The sequence below is a fragment of the Varroa jacobsoni genome, unplaced genomic scaffold (genome assembly GCF_002532875.2).
Source record: "Varroa jacobsoni isolate VJ856 unplaced genomic scaffold, vjacob_1.0 scaffold_1106, whole genome shotgun sequence".
Taxonomy (NCBI): Eukaryota; Metazoa; Arthropoda; class Arachnida; order Mesostigmata; family Varroidae; genus Varroa; species Varroa jacobsoni.
Window position 1 is genome coordinate 1 of NW_019214008.1, and position 18,957 is coordinate 18,957.

The 18,957-nt window shown below is 42.3% G+C and overlaps 1 protein-coding gene across 1 annotated transcript; it reads left to right on the top strand.

Moving 5' to 3' along the window:
* Positions 1-3,191: 3,191 nt before the first annotated feature.
* Pino (protein pinocchio) lies at positions 3,192-17,827 on the top strand (the record flags this gene model as incomplete). The annotated part of the gene is given in 3 exon segments (XM_022844318.1): positions 3,192-3,501; positions 14,372-14,427; positions 14,676-17,827. Coding segments are annotated over 3 exon segments (698 nt in total), but the record flags the coding sequence as incomplete, so codon positions are not given.
* Positions 17,828-18,957: the final 1,130 nt, after the last annotated feature.

Below are 18,957 nucleotides of genomic sequence, written 5' to 3' on the forward strand. Positions count from 1 at the left end.
ATAGGACATACATTCTCGAACAGAAAGTCTTTATATCAAAGGCGGGAATTTATCTATTTATATTGAAGACGAACTCTTTTTTTCTTCTGTAGATGTACTCCTTGTTATATCAAATATATGTTGTATCGGGCGTGTATTTGCAATACAAGTGATAGACGCTAAGCGATTGAAGTCGCACAGTCTTAGTAATAACAATAGCACCTTCTACAAACATACAGAATGAGTATTGCCACTTGCATTTATATGGCCATGTATATTTTAGGTATGATATGTCGTTATGTAGGACAGAAAAACGCATTTGTGTGATAGTTCCTTCATTTGACCGGCGGCTAGTGAACAAAAATATTTCACACTCGGCCTGAAGAGGACAAACACTCTCTCAAATGGCACGACCCCTAGAGTTGCTGGAGGGACTATTAGTGCTGTTTAATTAGGAAAAAAAAAAAAGGAAAAGCTTAGGACAAACGCAAACGCCAGCAAGATGAAATATTCAAACGTGTAAATAGCACTTCAGTAGAGGGACAATCCCAAGGGGGCCGCAGACAGCATTAGCGACAACAGCGGTAGGTTTAGGGGCCTCGAGGTATACAAGTAAGTCGGTGTTGTTCGCGGCCGGTCAGAATAATTTCATACTAGAGCTAGCACGTTTAGTCAACATACGTTGTGCGTATACAACTGTATATGCTTCCAATATGACCGTATGCTTTAAAAAAGACGATGTCTACAAAGTACAGTGCTTATGACGTAAAGCATAAGGTATTGCCGAATCCTGTAAAATATCATGATGTCTACCTCTCTTCAATGCCCTCTCGTCAATACATGTGTGGAGTAGATGGTTGAATTTAATATGGCGCCAGTAAGATTTGAACGGTAACATTGTCTTAGCGTAATTGTCTGGTATATACAGACAATACTTAGATGCATCATTATCAAAGGCCATAAGCTAGTTTACCAGGCCTGCGTTGAGTGGCGACGAAAAAAATGCATTGTATTTGACTTTTTTGCATTCAGCCCATGGCAATGACGGCAGGTCTGCCATCACAGTATCTACCAAGTAAGCGCAAACAAGAAACATTGGTTTTTATGGTATAATTTAATGTTTGAAACAAACACATGAGTGTTCGTTTGATGGTAGACGCCATTTCGAACTATTTATTGCAGGTGTACACGCCTTCATTTCTATTGTGGTCCAATATGCCATAATTATCAGATAGTGTGAAATGATCCTTAAAATATGGTAGACGGATTCTATGAAAGTAATTTGAGGTCAGTGGCCATAACTGCTCACCTCGTTTTGCTAAACGACTAGTTTTCCGCGCGTTCATCCAGAGCGGGACCACCCTACTCTGGCCTGGTACGACTGAATCCTGAGTTCAGCGTTCTAGGACCTGGTTATGACTGTAGTGTTACGGGCAAATACGACTCTCATGTTGGTCTGAATTCTAGCGAAGTGCCCTATTTCAATAAGCAGTACTCTCTGGCTATTGACCTAGCCTTCCTCTAGTAGAAACTTATTCAATGTGCTCGTCCTCACCGCATCGTCTGATGTCTACACAAAACACTGAACGTCATATAAGAGACTTCAGGAGCTAGAAAGTGACGTGTCCCTCGATAGAAATCGAAGCTTGTCGCTTCTGGACTTACCAAATCAGTTCTTGTTTCAGACATTCACAGCTGAATCTATAGACGTCTACAATGCCAGACGTTTGACTGGCCTGCCATATAAAATAGGGCAGAGTCCTTTTGTTTACATTATGCTCGAAGGTATGACCAATAAAAAGACATCATTTATATTCCTCTTTTTTTAGGGAGAACTAGATTGAACTGCACAAGAGCAAACCTCTGATTCGTTGTTACACATAACTGCACTAGTAGCAAATAAATACAGACACCACCCCCTCCCCCCTACCTATTAGTTTTTTCTCTTCCAGCCACCTACGTTTGGCATAAACAGTATGGGTACGCTTTTGCCATGACAAACAAAAGATACGGCCTGCTAGTAGCCTTTATGTTATAAAGGGCTCTTCACAGTTATAAACAGAAAAAGAAGGTTCTAAGTAAGGTATTCTAAGCATAGGCCAAAACGTTTGTTACGAAGGAAAGGTTACCAGTCAAACCTAAGCTGTATCGTACTAGAAAAAGATGGTAGATATGTTAGTTGACGACAACCTAAATCTATTCACTACCTGCGTACATTTGTACGACCAATCATCATTGTTATCAAATGTTCCTGTTAACCATACAATATTATCATCGCTACTGTTTGTCTGGGCATTGTCCGTATCTTCGTAGGTGCACACCTGCTTACTAATACACGAATGAGCTCTTCTTCCACGGTTCAGGGGCAAATAGATACAGGACAAGTTAGCGAGCACAGCCCCACTTCATAGCCTAGAGACCCCACGTAAAAAACCACATACAGCGCACATTGCCTCGCCTCAATGTACGCTTCTGAATCGTGTGAATCTCTACTTCTTTCATCTACAATCCCCATTCAGGACGTAATGTCTGTGTTCCGTGGCGGCCAATTATTTCCATACACATTCACTGACATATAGAGCGGTGCTGACACACAAATATGTACATTCGTCTAACTCATGCTCTATAACCAGCGATAAAACGAATGCTTTATTTAGTAAAGGATTTCGCACCTTAGGATTACCTACCGTCAGGTTCAAACTTTTCACTGACAAATATTTGAAGAGTTCAAGAAGTTAGCACGCTAAGATGGTAGCTGGAATAGCGCTGAAAAATACTGATTTATTTGTAAGCCCTTTTAAGTGCGTCGTTTTCTGACTTTTCCGTTTGAGAGTCTTCCTCCTACGTTTAACGTACAATGTCAGACACGCTTTGTGTGTCGTATCATATTATTGTATTGTAATATTAGTCTTGCTTTTAATAGGTAGGTGACAGCCTCTCTAGGAAACAAGCAGTTTGTTTCGTATCGTAAGTTGCTTAAAAGTTCTGGCTGGACCAGTGTTCACCGGCCATTTCTGGACAGACGTTAACAGTAGAGTATGTCTCGACGATGTGGTACGTACGGGGCCAGCGCATCTCACAGTATATTCCGTTAACAGCTCAAGGGCATTATTCACTGTGTACTGACGACTCTATACTAATGATGTTATTGTTCGCTTTCATCTTCCTGTATCTGCTTGCATCGTACCGCCTCCCAACCCCTTCGCCTGCAGACATCCTGCGCCACAGTAAGTCCGACCCGATGCTTACCTCACCAACGAGTCGCGAAGTCATGCGCTCTCAGCAAATGGCCATCGCACGACGCCTCGTGTCGTTGCAGGCTTGCGGCCAGCAGCGCTACTTGCAACTTCGTGGTCGGCATTCAGTCGAAGAGGACTTCCCAGGCCAAGGCGGGCAGAACAATCGCCATGAACAGGACCATGAGGATGACAAACGCGATGAGGACGAAGAAGCCGTTGAAGACGATGTTAGCATCGCTCCGACAATTGAGCAGATTAAGGACGACTACAACTCCTGTTTTTCGTAAGTTCTTACAGGTGACAAATGCGAATTGATAGACGATTTGGCACTTTGCCATTTTATATAGAACGTCATATAGAGAAGATTTTGGTAGAATTAGAAAACGCGGTATAAACGGTCCATTGGGTCTGATAGATACAACGATGAATAAAAGCAAATAGGGTCAGCTAACTACCATAGAGCGAACGACTGTCGGAGGAAGAGAGAAGTTATCGGAACAGAGGAACGAGACCGCTTTCTCTCTCTAACGCTCACTGTTGTACATGAAACAATGCCCATTCGTTATACAACAAGCGATTACAATGCCATCGAAAACGTGGGATAGCCCCTTCTGTCATTATCGTTACCACCATAGAACGTCAAGGCACTCCCACACAGTGACGCTCCATCTCACACATCCATCCAGATGTACGCGGTACATGACCAGCAACCGGCAGCCATCATTTACTTTGTACGAATAAGCACTTAGCCCATTTAATATGAGGGTCAGTAAGTGGCAACAACTCAGAACTAAATATATAGTTCTGAAATGGACCCGTTGCCGTGACGTCGATACCGTAGACGTGTGTAGACATCGTGCCATCTCTAAATTTATATACATCTAAATGGCATCTTTTTTTGCGATACGACCTTTTCTGCCATCTGAAGTTATGGAGAATGAGGTAAAGACAATAATAGGTTTATTTGGGGATCAAGAATCTCTTAATTCTTTCCACTTTAATGAACTAGATAGAGTGGTATTATTTTACAAATAGGATTATGTTGTGTACTATTGCAGTTTGTAGTTGTGTCACAGTTGGTAAGTTTGTATGAGTTACTATTTTGTGCCTAGACGACAGACACTGAACGACTGGGAGCCATATGCAACGCGGAAGAGAGAAAGAAGTTCGTGACCGATGGTTATTGACAAATCATCAAACAGTTACCGCTAGCCGCATTGTTGCACCCCTGTTGAGATGCACGCTTTCGGGGATATTGGTGGCTTGCCCTGACCGTCAGATCATTTCCTGACATCTCGCACCTTTTTCCTGAAGGTCCCCGAAGGAACATACCTTTCCAATTACGCGCTTTCTGCAGGAGAGAAGGCTTCGCCTGATACCCGAATTGACTTCTTGGCGCCTCATGACAGTCTATTAGTATTAAACTATATCTAGGCCGTAAATTGCCTATAGCAGTAATGCAGAAAGGTGGGTTTTCGATTATGTTTTCCTCTATTTTACCAGGCTATAGACTCATACAGAAAAAGCGACTTGGTATTAACTTAAAACCGATTAAGTTACTTAGAAACTACTTATGTGAAGATGCTGCACCGAATATGATCTACAAGGCAATTAACACGCAAGACTGGCGGGAAGACTGTGCAGAGTTAGCTTTTGCAAATAAGTTATATCTTCATCAGTACCATACTAGCTTCTTGCTAAAAGGTTCCATGAACCTGTTTAGATAGCAAATTATAGATATAAAGCATGTGCATCGTAACATATGAATCCCCTAGAGCTCTCTATTTTCCCCGTACGATTTTATTTTACGATTTTAGGAAGTGTGAGACTAAAATGGATTTAAGCAATCTGAAGCATCTCTCTCTCCCTTTTGAGTCAATGTCGGCTTAGCGCAGTATGGTATGCGACGCATATAAGCGTATTAGAGAAATGTCTTTCCTAGCAAATAATGGTAGGACCCTAACTCTAGCCGGGACACTGCAAGAACCCCTACGACCTCTTATGACCCGGCCATTGCATTATAGTCAAGCTGCGGTATAGTTGATCTTTAGTCCCTTCAGTCTATGATAATCTGTTATTAATAGTTATGTCGCTCATGATAAAATGAAGCTGACTTCATTCAGATAAATTGCTATTTTCTGTACTAAATCACGGATGCCCGAACACGGCGTAATTTTCTTTAAGACACTGGAGGTGCTTTTCCTGGTTATCTAACTATCTTTAATGAAAGCTGCCCCTAGCTTTACTCAGGATTTCGTTTAAAATCTACCATCTGATCGAGTCGCATGTTCGCCACACGGGCCTTCGTCTAGAATCGAATGTCTCGTCATTACCGGTTAAAAAGATCAGTTAGAAAAACGTAATTAAGGACCACAATCACAGTAGTGATAGCGATAATCCTAATTAGATCATTGAATACATGTGGATAATTATGTTGATATACAGTACGACTAAAACGGTAACGGCGGCGTAAACAATAGGATAAGGCCATCGGTTATGGGTAGGCAGCTTATAGGTGAATAGTTAAAGTGACAACACTGGCCACCAGAAGCATTCGCACGCTTGTTCACAGCAGATGCGGAACTTAATATCCAGAGCTATATGGCTTCTCTTCAAGAACTACAGGGTAACAAAAAAGGTTCTAGCTACGAAATGCGCGATCCTGAAAGGTATAAGAAACGTTTCTTGACAGATCTCAAATTTACCATAATGTCGCTGAGTTACCAATCTAGTTATCTACTATTAGCAAAGTGAATTTCTAGCGGAGTGCTGCGATGTCGTGCTTATCTCGTTACTGCTGATGAAAGCTGCTATTGTTACAAGGCTGTCTTACGGTCTGGAAGTCATTTTGTTATAAACCAACACATTAGTTGCTCCGTTTAAGCGGCAGTTTTCAAAAAAACAGGAATAAAAACGGAGACACTATAGAATTTTTAGATGCTTGCGGTCTCTATTTATTTGTCTGTCTGTTTGTCAATCGATATGGGCCAGACCAACAGTAGCGTGCCCACCTTACGTTGGAAAACGACGCCAGAGCACTCGCTGTCATAGGCACTTGCCCTCGCGACTTTTATCAGTAGTTATTGCCAAGGAAAGAAGACGCACTAATAAGCAAGCAAGCGTTTACTAGAGTTACGTAAAGGTCTTCCTGTTGTATAGTGTCGCTATGGCTTTCATGTACAGTAGATCATATCATGGCCTGGCATTAGGTGTTGTAGCTCCTTACAGCTGGCGGCAACAGGCGAAGTAAATCAGTATGTTGGGGCAAGTCAAGCGCTAACCGCATTACCCCACCCTCGAACCTAGTTAATAAAAAACAACTGAATTAGCTAGTTCTCGCTGAGCCTGTATCTGTTTGTCCCTGCAGTCGTCAACGGCCTCTTTGTTCAAATAGCCATCCGACCACCTTCACATCGTTTAGCCGCTACATTAACCACTAAGACTGTTACTTAGTATTTTATATTGAATGTTGATTCTATTCTGGTTGTTCCCCTTGCGTTGTAAACATAAAACACAGGGTTAGCGGTACGTCGTGCGGAGATGCCGTGTTGGGACATCTAAGGTGCTTTGTACGACCTTTCACTGACGTATCTGTGCTTTCTTACGGGTACCAGTGCAGTATGTACGTACACCGTGTAGCCAACACTGGATATGAAGCAACCTTTCCCACAGATGGTGGTACTTCTGGCCATCGTGTGCAGTCAATATCGGCTATCAGCCTCTAGTCAACAAAACCAAACAAATCATGTTCACAGTCACAAAAGAAGCATAACTTGTATTTAGCAGCACTGAAGATCTGGCAGTCGATCAGAACAAGATTATAATTTCTAAAAGCTGTGTTGCAGTCAGCCCCCTCCTACCCACCGCATGCAACATAGAAATACAACTAGGTTGTAACGACAATAACAATAGCCCTGTTCATCGTATCGAGGCACACGAAATATATTGGCGTAACTGCCCGTTGAAACGCTCCGGGTAATCAATGTGTCGATTGGCAAGCAACGCCACATACGCGATACGTAGCCATGAATGTAAGAAAGAAATCAACGGTATCATGCGCGCTGACCCTATATGTTTCACCTAAGTGCGTAGATGCGGTGCGTCGTGAGTGAATCGCTCATACGTCATATATAGCTAAGGCAGTTGTTGAATCGCATCCGTTCTTATGGAACAAAGAGCATATACGACGTACCTGCGTGACTGATATACATATACTGTTTGATACTCCCAGAGACCTAAAAGCTGAGGCGGATCAGTCAGAATAGGGATGAGGACGCTGGACTCATCCCTATTTGGACCAGACCTCAGACCCATAATATGCACGACACCTGTACAACTATCCTTATAACTCCGTCTTAACCTTTCGTAATTCTTACTTTGCATATGTATATGTATAAATTTGCGCCCCTATATATGTGCACGGCAAGTAGATTCCATGGTGAGATTGATCTCTTTGGATACAGCCAAAAACTACAGGTTTTTCTGACCATAAAAATAAACTAGTGCCGAAGAACGATTCTGGGCGCTTCAGATAGAAGTGCGTACGGAAGCGTTAGGCTCTAGCGAGGCTATAAGATCAAAAATATGTTGGAATTCGAGTCGCCGTAATAGCGGTGAACCAAAGGTCAATTTAGCGCTCGCTTTCGCTACAGTAGTAGATACGCCCCCGCTCACAGATACGCAAGAATTAGTTCCAAACGAGTGAGAGACTGGCTGTAGTAATGGGCTTCTTCGTCTGCGTACTTCTGCTTCATTCAGACAAGCCTTATTGATTCATGTGGTCGCGTTAGCGGTTTTACGACGTAATGGGGGATGTTGGCAGCTAGGCATTTAGGATCAGGGGTGCTATTTTGGGATGAAGTGTGGCTAAAAAGCTTCGAGTGGACTAGTTGACATTAACGACATGGCCCGGTAGGGGCGAATCTAGAGTAATTGGACTGGCGTGCCTATGTGTATAGGAATTATCGTGCGTGTGGCACGTTCAGTCTGCTTGTTTGTCCCGGTTATTACAGCCGTCACGATGTAGACAGCGGGAGGCGTCGAACAGAGTTAGTCGGTAACATTGCGCTGTGACCAGGTGAGCAGGAACCCAGCGTCGAGTGGATGGGACATTGTCGCCCGACCAGCTTGCGGCGATACACGCCGCAATGGAAGTACTTCCAGCTAGCGCCCGATGAACTGCCGACCACTTCGTCGTTATTGGAAGTTCTATTTAAAGCCGATTTTGTAGCAAACATTCGCAGCCGTCTTCACGACAATTGTAACGGTACGGCAATGATATTTTAACTTCTAACGACGGTATAATTCTATCGATGCCGTGAAGGAATGCGGGAGTGCCAGATTTGCTCTGGCACTCCCACACTTCGACATTTTACTGTATAAATGTATAACAGCTTATTGTCGAAAAATCGAAGCGCAATGAAACGGTGGTGAAATGGAGGATGAGTAAAATGGGAAAGACGGAAAAAACCTTTACCGCCCACGAAAAAGTAGAAGCACAAAACATTGACAGCAGAAAATTAGCTTTGCGATTACGTTGAGATATTTTTTTGTATGTGGCTAGATATATCGCTAGTTTCGACACGAAGGACAGCCGCAGGCGACGTTGGTATCGGTGCACCTGTTGCCGGCGTGAAAAGAAGGGATTCTTTTCGTGGAAGTGGAGCTGGGTTCGCAGGAGGCCAGCTCGTCTGTAAAGAAAAAAAAGATTGTAATAGCAGAGATAATTCGTGCGTTGCTTTGAAAATGCACGTTCTTATAGCACAACGCAAAAACAAGTCGTATTACCGCGCGATGTGCATGAACACATGGGGTACGTCCAAAAAGATACGCTAAATAGGAAGCAGCTAATTTGTAACTATGATCAGCTTTTACCGCGATTGGTTCTACAGGAAGAGCCCTTCAAGGCGAAATTTAAAAAAAACAATTACATCTATTACCGCACCATGTAACATGACTGTTTGCTTGCGGAGTCGTTCTTAATGATCTTGCTAATTATGGAACGTTAATTACATTGGGCATCTTATATAGGCGGATTTATCGAGGGGATTAGGGGAATGCCGAATCATGTGCTTACGATGTTCTATTTGTATCTCCCCTGATAGGCTACTTTGGATTAAACCATCTTCACATTTGGTCCCTGGTACTCAACCATCCTTTTGCAGTAGTTGAAGGTCGCCATTGGCTTTTTAACCACCTTATACGATACCTAGGATATGGCAGCGCTGTTGCGCAGTATAAACGCTGGAGAAATCCTATTCTCGTAAATGGTGCTTATTTAACTAACGAAAACATACAAAAGTAAAATGATATATTTTATTCGTACTACTTTCACTAGCATGTAAGATGTCAGCGCAGAGAGGGGGTTAAACACGCCCATAGGAAAGCACAGTTGTAAACATTAGTCTGTTATTCTGTCTCTTAACTATCGAATACATTGCTCGATTTAATGATACTGCGGATCAGCAGAGCTTCGACGTAGTGTTTATCAACACCATAACAATTTTTGGCTACCCAAGTAGTTATTTCGTCTTGCTGCTTAATTGTTCCACTATGAAATGCCCTCAAAAGCCAAGATGTTTTATATCTAAACTTCCTTTAAAAAACACTTAAGTGCCCGTCGCGTACGAATGAGCTGACTCTTTATCCTGCATCTGAGATAAAGGAAAAGTCGTCCAACTTTAGCGAACTATCGCAGAAGTATTTCTCATCCGACGCGTTTTTAGCCCAAAAAAATGGCGGCGGCGTCACTCGTTTTCGAAGGCAAAATAAATATTGAATATTTCGAACTTGGTCGAGTTTTGCGATAATGTTCGGCACTGAAGCGGCGGATCTAAATGGAGAACATTTCGTTATTGCAGTTATGCATGTAACTGATAATGATAATTCGAACTAGCGGGCTCAATTGCTTCTGGATGCACCTCTAAAAATAACCAAATATCGCCATATTGGTTAGATGATTCGCCCCTGCGACAGGGGGCTCCTAGTACCAAACGTCCAACAGCCCGAATTTTGATAATTCAGTATTTCCTGAATCGTTTCTTTTGTTTCCGTCCTCCCTCAAGTGGCTCGATCTAATTGGCCATATTTAACAGGGTTCAAAAGACGCCAGATTGTTTTGCCTTATGATGACTGCCGCCTTATGACAATCAGCTGGTAGTGCAGGGCGCTTTCCTTTTTAACGGCCACGACTATCTTGAGTTAACGTTTCGGGTCTCATGTCGTAAGTATGTCTTAGTTCCACTATTCGGATAGTAGGAATTTCACATAATTCTTATCGTTACAATTGAGCTTTCTGGTGTTTTTTTCATTTGTTTATTTATTTGTCAAATGATGCTTCGGTAATGTTTTGCAGAATATTATATTTATTTAGGCAGTCATCAGGTGACAACGTTGAGCAACGTGCCTTTGCCAAGATATCTTTCACCGTGAATTTGATTTTACAACATTTTACCCCGAGTACCGGTTTAGCTTCTCGCCATGCTAACCAACAGCCCTGTACCCTTCATTACTGTTCCATCTATATAGTTTTCTTATACCTCATGAAGCTATAAAAAAAAAGCTTGCTCAGTTACTTTTCGTTGAGGTTTACTGTTTCTAAGTTATTCGCCGTTACTCATACCTCAACGAAACTGGAAAGTGAGAGTTTCGGCGGCGTAGGCCCATCTGCGGAGCACAATGTATTCACTTGTGGGAATGAACCAATACAGGTGGTGCAGATGACGACGATGATCCGCTTTAAGAATCTGAAGAAGCGTTCCAAAAGGAAATGACTAGAAGCAGAATGACAAAAGATGGCCGAACGCTTCTATTAGGCACTGGCGCAAATTATGAATCCTACAGGAAGCGACTATGAAAAAGACTCGATAAGCGAGTACATAGGGAAAGTGAGATGGGAGGATGCGTTCAGTCGAAAAGCTCCACTGGAATAACTGGTGCTCGTTTATTTCGCTGTTCTAGCTAGTTCGTCTGCTAAATCAAGACAATCAGTCAACACTTGCGAACGCGTCCTCGCGTATCTGGCGACTAGTCATTATATTATGCATACGATAGTTGTAGTGCATGGGATCGTTGCAACTGTGAAATATTCGAAACTGTTCGAGGTCGATTACGGTATACATGCGGGAAAAATATGTGTATTTATATAAGTCCCTTCCCGACCACGATTTTGGGTTTGCCAATAGAGCCAGGCAGAGCTGAAGGTCGTGACATTCAACTGAGGCATCAGCCCATGAAGTTGTGGAGCAACTCGGCTCCTGTTTTCAAGAGATCACGTACCGGATCAGTCACACGTTTGTACGAGTAGCAGATTATCACACGACGTCACTATTAAGACCCCATGAAATGCCACGACATCAAAACAAACTGAGAAAAGCCACTATATCGATGTTTCAACTGAGAGGTTGGCGATAATATATACATATATATATGTATATATATAGCGATGAACGTTGCAGATCCGTACCTAGCGGGTACAAACCGTGCACAAGTAATAAGCGTTGCGTCAATATAAAGATCAGTGCCAAGTAACATATCGAATCTACATAGATTTCCTCTATTTAAAATTTTGTCAGCAGTTGGTAGCCTTTCATTTACTGAGAAGAGGATGCTTGTCTTTATTTACCTTAGAAACCCTTCCCGAAGCTAAAGATATATATGGAACAGTGTTGTTTTTCCAGTGATTAATTGAGTGAAAGTAAACCAGTCGCATTAAATTACCATGGAAAGTTACCGCCGCACAGATAGACATCGAGGTTTAGCCAGGCGCCTCAAGACTGAATCGTCAGAGATTACCAAAACGGCAGTAGATCGTTACCAGTAGCGGCATCTCAAGGCGACGTAAATGACTGTAACGTCAGATGACAGAGGCTGCAGTGATACAAAACCGCCTAACGTTGTTATCATATTGAACGCAGAGCGTGGTCTTCATGTTATCACTGGACTATTATACTTGCGTTGCCTACTAACCTATCTCGTATCCACTTTGATCAATACTACTGCCTCTACTTTCAAGACAAACACACTTCAAAAGTGCACTCGCGTCGACTCGCCCATACAACATTGTGAATCCGAGAGAGCGGTTTTCAGTTAGCTAACGATAGATACGCATCGTTTCTATCACTACCTCATGGCTGAAGGTGGAGAAGCTTTCGCGTCGGTTTTTGGCCAGCACAAAGCAAACTCGGCGTGGTTTCGTCTTTACCGATTAGTCCTACTACGACTCTGTTACTACGAGCACTGTGGTTAGGGATGTTACCAACAGAAATATGGCGCCCGGGTGCAGGGCAGCGAGAACATGCATTGCCTGGGCACTCTCAGCAAGATCGTCATAGAACTTTACCGCGCAGTTTCCGCTGGTATGCCCAGGCTTTGGCAACTGGTAGCACAACAACTAAATAATGGGCTCTCGTCAAATGTCTTTACGGGTCCTATAGGTGGCCTGTAGTGTACGCGTCATCACTGGCTGCGTTGGCGGCTTTCGTTGCAAAAAGATTGAAGGGAAATGAGAGCATGCCTTGCGGGAGGCCATGGCTCATGTATATAGCGACCAACGGGAAATTAGAGAAGTCCGGTTTAGTACGAGTGGCCGCTAACAAGCAGTGGACTGCTACGGTCACTATTGCAAAGATACTTCAACTCGGAATTAACAGGTGAAGCTAGCTGTTTTTGCTTACGATGCATCGTGACCGCTAGAGGCTGGAATCAGCTTCTCTTTGCGCATGTTTATCAATACGGCCATCTGCCTATACGGAAATATATGTATGCGATTTAGATCTCCTTTGAGGTCGCTAAAGCGGTTGCAATGAACAAATGCCTCTGAATGTTGTCTGAAAACTATATATATATTTTTTTTTACTATGTTTTTTCCGTTTAGTTACAATTGTTCTGTCTAGCAAACCCTTCTATACAGTGAATGTTTTCGCCTTTACTACTATAAACGTTTGCGGTGATCGCTTTGTAGTCGGTAACGTCAGAGGACGTTTGCGTGGTCGCAGATGCCGCTGATCCAATCAACTGGACCGATTTCGAGAGCAGCGATCTGGGCAGCGACGCCGTGGTGCGAGTATTAGAATTACCGGCCTAATGAGCAGGAGAACGTATTCCTGGAAACGGGTGAGTCAGACAGGGCTGGAGTGGAATCTACACGCTAGGCTAATCTGGCTTTGACGGAGCTCTCGCGAGTGTTTTAAGTATGGCTGCAGTTGTTAAGGGGGAATTCGGGATACTCAGGGTAGACAACAAGCGCAAGTTGGAGTGGTATGGATCAGCGGTGGCAAAACTACGGGATAAGCGTAGGCGACGTAAAGAACCTGGGGTCAAAACAAAGGTAGGGTTGATAAGAATGCTTAATGCGGTCGACCAAACTGGCTCGTCAAGTAGTTGCTTGCGAGTACCCCTTCAGCAGGTTGTCGCTGCCTGTCTGTGAGTAATCATAGAGGTTTATCAATATTCCAATAGTACAGTAGCAACGCAAATGGCCATACAAAAGTATGGGCTTCGAGCGACCAAAGGGCGATATCGACGATCGTGTCGTATTTGAGGGGAGCGACACGACGCATCGCAAAGCGACTGTTTCGACTCTTGACCGGATACGAGTGAATCGAGCAAAAACAAAATGCTATGAGATGAGAAAGCCATATAGTCGTGCTGTAATGGGGCAAGGGATATTTATATCGATGGGTAGAACCAGTTGTCCGCCAAACTGAGGTTTTAGTATTAATAGGACGAATGATCTTTTTGTTCGTTTGTTTGGTCAGCCAATCGATCCGGTAGTGCTTTTTCTTGTTGCAACAGAGAGACCAATTGTTGTTGATAGCCACAAGCAAGTTGGTTGACTTGGGTGCCTGAGTGTATTAACGTATGCCACTGGAAAGCGGGTATACTCGCTCAGTATACTCTCTGAAAAACTATAGACCTTTAAACGATTATTGGAATTGAACTCATCGGTGAAATCAAGCAGACGTGTGTGGGAGTTCATGCAAAGAACGAAAGATCGGAGGGCGATTATAGGCAGAAATTCTTTTGTTTGTTCTCATCTACCTTAACAAAAATGACCTGATGGCAGTACGTGTTTTATTTGAAACAGTGTGCATGCCTAACACTGTATAAACACTATATATATATATAATAACTTGAATTTTATTCCGTTACAGTTGTGGGGTTTCTTGGTCCGACAACCACGTTTCTTTGGATTGCAAGGAGTGCGGAGGTAGGTGTCTCAAAAATGCAGTCTTGGTGAATTATCGATTAATAATAATTGTCATACGCACAAGAACGTGCCTATTGACGTAAATGAGCAGCCGCCAAACAAAAAAAAAGACACCCCAGCATTTTTATTGAACTTCCTTCTCGGTTTGTTGACCTGGAACCACATTATACCACATTATGTACTCCTACTAACATTGTATACCATTTTTGTTCTTGTCTCATTTTGAATCGATGGTGTACCGTGACAAGGTTATGCTTTAACGCGCCCATGCCTTTCCTGTGACGGACAGTGTCCTTCCCTTTGGACACGCAACCTCGCGGCCTCTCATGATCATCGCCAGGCCCAGTGGGAAGGTCACTGCGTGCTGCGACGACCAGCCAGTCAAATGCCGCGGGTGCCCCAGGACAAGCGGTCGAACGGGTTCGTGAGGTTGGAAGCAACGGCACCCATCAACAATGCCATGAATACCTCTATGTCGGCGCTGACGAGGTCTTCAGCGTCTATTTCAACAACGACAAAGAATGCGACTATTATCCCTTCTACAGCAACAGCTGCTTCATCCGCTGCAGTGGCGATATAAAGTCGTCTGTACAGCTAATCTCCGTTAGGTTAGAAGATGTAAATGTCAAAATAGAAGGAAGAAACACTAAATAAAACTACAAGAAAAGCAGCCAACTAGGTAAAATGAAAGTCATGAAGGTCTACGAGCGTAAGGCTGATTGGACGCAAAGCAACGAATATGAGCAGTCGCGTGCGAAAGATAATGCGAAAATGGAAGATCTCTACGATGACTTTGTAGGTAACACAAGCGTTAGCATTGTGTAGTGCTCGAGACCGCGGGCTTCATGCTCATAATAAATACATACACAGAGAATCCTGTATGTATAGATACTGACACTGGATTGTGCTTCTTGGCAGATCTACGGAACTCAACGTAAGATGCCAATCATCTGTTCATTATAGAAGTGAACTTACGAAAGTATAGGGACAATTACAGTTTCACTTATTGTAGCAGTGGTTAGGCATCAATGCACCAAAATATATTCATTGTAATAACACGCTAAAGTTAGATTCAAGCCGTTCTTGAACTGGAAATACGGCCGCTGGGGCTAATTTTTCGTCGTAAAATTTCGCCAGTTAGCGTGCCGGTGGTATTGCTGGCTGGGGCGGGGGGCATTTTGGATTATGCTACCGCAGGATATAGTTTGTGGTGCGGCCCATTTGAACTTTCTCTAGATGCTTTTTCTTTTTGAGCGCGCCGTTATAGTTGGACTTTTCTGGGCATCATCTGCCCTCTGATTATATAACGATCGTGCATCATACAATAGAAATGGATGCTAGAGAAGAAGCCAATGACAAAAACCATTCCGGTGCATTCCGTGATGCAAAACACCGTATGCATTTGAGTTGCTGTTGACTAGCTAAACGTGGCGATCGATCTGGCTATGTCAATCTTTGCCGAAGATCGACAGATGATAAAAAGTTTAAGAAACAACGTTTGATTTCTACGTAATATTCTAGATATTCGCGGTGATTTCGCACATCTTTTACATAACGCAATTCACATCTATAATAGTTGAATGTTATGACATAATAGAGGTAGGAAACGCTTGCTTATACAATCACGCTCCCGTATTGGGATACGACAGATCGTTTTCTTGGTTCCTTCGCATAAATCTTCCAGCCTCATGACTGACCTTCGTGAAGAAACTACTACAGCTTGAAGTAAGTAATGAAAAAAAACACCATAGCAATGTATGAATAATGCTCCAATTGGCTTGAAGCTTTTCTTTAGAAGCGGGTTAGTTGTCCGGGGGTCGGAATCCATGGCAAAAATGTGTACGATACTTGTTGTCGCATCCTCTTACTCACCCCGAGCGTCAGGGTGACATATTCGCGACCGCCAACGCATTGATGGCAGACAATCACTTCATTGTAAAGGTGAACAGGTACTGCGTATAATTATATTGTTTTCGGCAAATGTTGTAGCTGAAGTTAAGCTGAGACGTGATATTGCCGCACGTCGAAAAGGGCTAACAGAGAATTTGTTTTCTATTTTATTTGTACTTATACGATTAGATGATAGCGGCGAGAACTTGTTTTTGAACGGTTCTGTGAAACTGTCAATGCATAAATACACCATTGAGTTTATTTGACAATAATGAATAGATACGGTATCGGGTTGTAAAGGAAGTTGGACTCTGAGATGGAGTGAGTGCCTTAGCAGGTTTGTGATGGTTCGGGTAAATGACGAAGCGCACATTGAGGACTAGCCCATTGTGCTAGAATAATTCATTGGAATCATCAACTTAGGCCGACATTATCTCAACGTATCGCAGAAGGGCACTACTGCACTTTTACCGATACGGTATAGTGATGATTTAGGCTGCGTGGAATATAACCTTTTGAAGCATCAGCTTGTCCCTGTGCGCGAAAGTCTAGCCTGATATAGTGAATAAGTGAGCGAACAGGCAGAAGACGTAAGCGTTGTGAAATTTCTACGGTCTGCCCAAAGCTCTGTATTAGCACCTGTCGCCCATAGTACCTTTGTGTGTAATGTGCATGCCTCTTGTAGCTTTTGGACCTGTGGAAGCATGGCCAATGTTCCGGATCGGATATATAGCAGTGATATGAAATTCATAAAAGTAATAAGAGGTTTACATATTTACCCACTGACCTCTTTGCTATCAAACAGCTCAATGCATCAATATCATGAATGAATGCATTCACTCAATCGTGGAATATGGTCACACGTGATCGAGCGATTAGATAGTAATCCAATAAACAAACAGCTATTCAACTCGGTTTAAAATTTACATAACAATAGTGATAAAGGTAACAATATCCATATGATACGGAATCGTTCATGAATAAACTTGACGGTCGCTTAAAGTTCGCTAAGATGCTAAAGTTCACTTATGTAATGGGAAAGAATGGTCTGCTCTTCATTACATATATATGATAGCAGAGAAAGTTAAGGGCAGAGACATTGATAAATGAAGAGATCACAAGTCGTGTAAGTCGTCTCCAACATCTCTATGTGGTTAATATAAGTAAATATATGTAAATGCAAAATAAGCGGTATATAGATAATTATGAAGAAAAAAGGCGGTGAAGGGGCGGTGAAGATCAAGTGATTGTGAAACAGCGGAAAGCGATGCGTTGTTAATACTAAGTGATCACTGCCTACTCTAGAAAGTGGGCTAGTGTAACAATGGAAGTGTTTTTCTTGTGAATCTCGCCAAAAAATCGACAAAGAGAGGGAAGATGGTGATGTATGTTTTCAATGGTCAAAAAAATTTTAAGAAATTGCTCTTATGAATGTGGACAATATTATTATTATTTTCATTGTTATTTCGACTGAAATACTGAATAAACTCAGTGAATATGAGAAAAATGATTAGCAGGTCTTTATTTGATTTCCACAAAATCTATACATTCGGGTCGGATGGTTAAGGTCATCTAGCCTATAGTGAACAGATGGTAAGGGCTCAGTTTTCGGAATATTGGACATCGCCTAAATTCTAATACATTTCTAGCATTTAAAAGATGCTGGAAGTCTTAATGCCTACAGAATCAAGGACGCAAGATAAATCTGTGGGCCGATCGGACTCTAGCCTTGTTTTCAAAAAGCACAGGCGCTTGTTTCGATGAAAGCAGTAGCGGGATTATCGAAGAAAAACCTAACTTAACATCAACGTTCGCGGGAGAGGATTAGTGGGTTTGCGTTCTTTTATATTTTTAGTTATCGGACTTCGTTGATAATTGATTAAAATTTTGCGCACCTGTATGCTTCAAGTTAATGCAACTTAAAATGGGGAAGCCAGCGTTTTGAATAGTGTGGAAGTATTTAATGAATATAAAACTTCAGAATGTTGAAAAAAGTCTTACCTTAGATCCTAAACCTGGTTAGAATGGAGTAAGTTTGTGATCGAAGTAAAGCTCTGCAATACCCATCGATTAAAAGTAAGCAGTAGAGGTCGTGGTTGGTTAAAAATAAGCTTGTGGTTGGTCTAAGCAAGTGTGTAGTCTGCGGAGATGCATATGTTGTACAAGACAAGATAAAAAAAAAAAACAGGCACAGGAGCTCCAGTGCAGTAGGCGGATAACTATCAAGAAACTCTCGAAAACTGCCCGAATGCGATCCAGGGCATGCGGCAAGGGTTTTCGGTTGATCAGCCTTGATACACGATGCAACTTATAAAAAAAAAAAAGGTATATATTACACTATGTAAATGATTCGAAAAGTTTCCTTAGTGACGGACCGAGTACGACGGGTTCATTTTATTTGTCTAACTGATGTCTTTTTGTATGGATTAGACGAGAACGCAGACCTTTTTCTATACGTAAGTCAGTCAACGCACTTCTTCTTATAACTATATATATATTTCCTAAAGCAGGTCAATTGAAAATCATATATTTCAATTACTATAACCATCATTGTATCATGGTAAATATTTTTACTTTATTTATTTTTTTCCATTTTACATGATTATACATTGCAGTACATACACATGACCAGATGATACA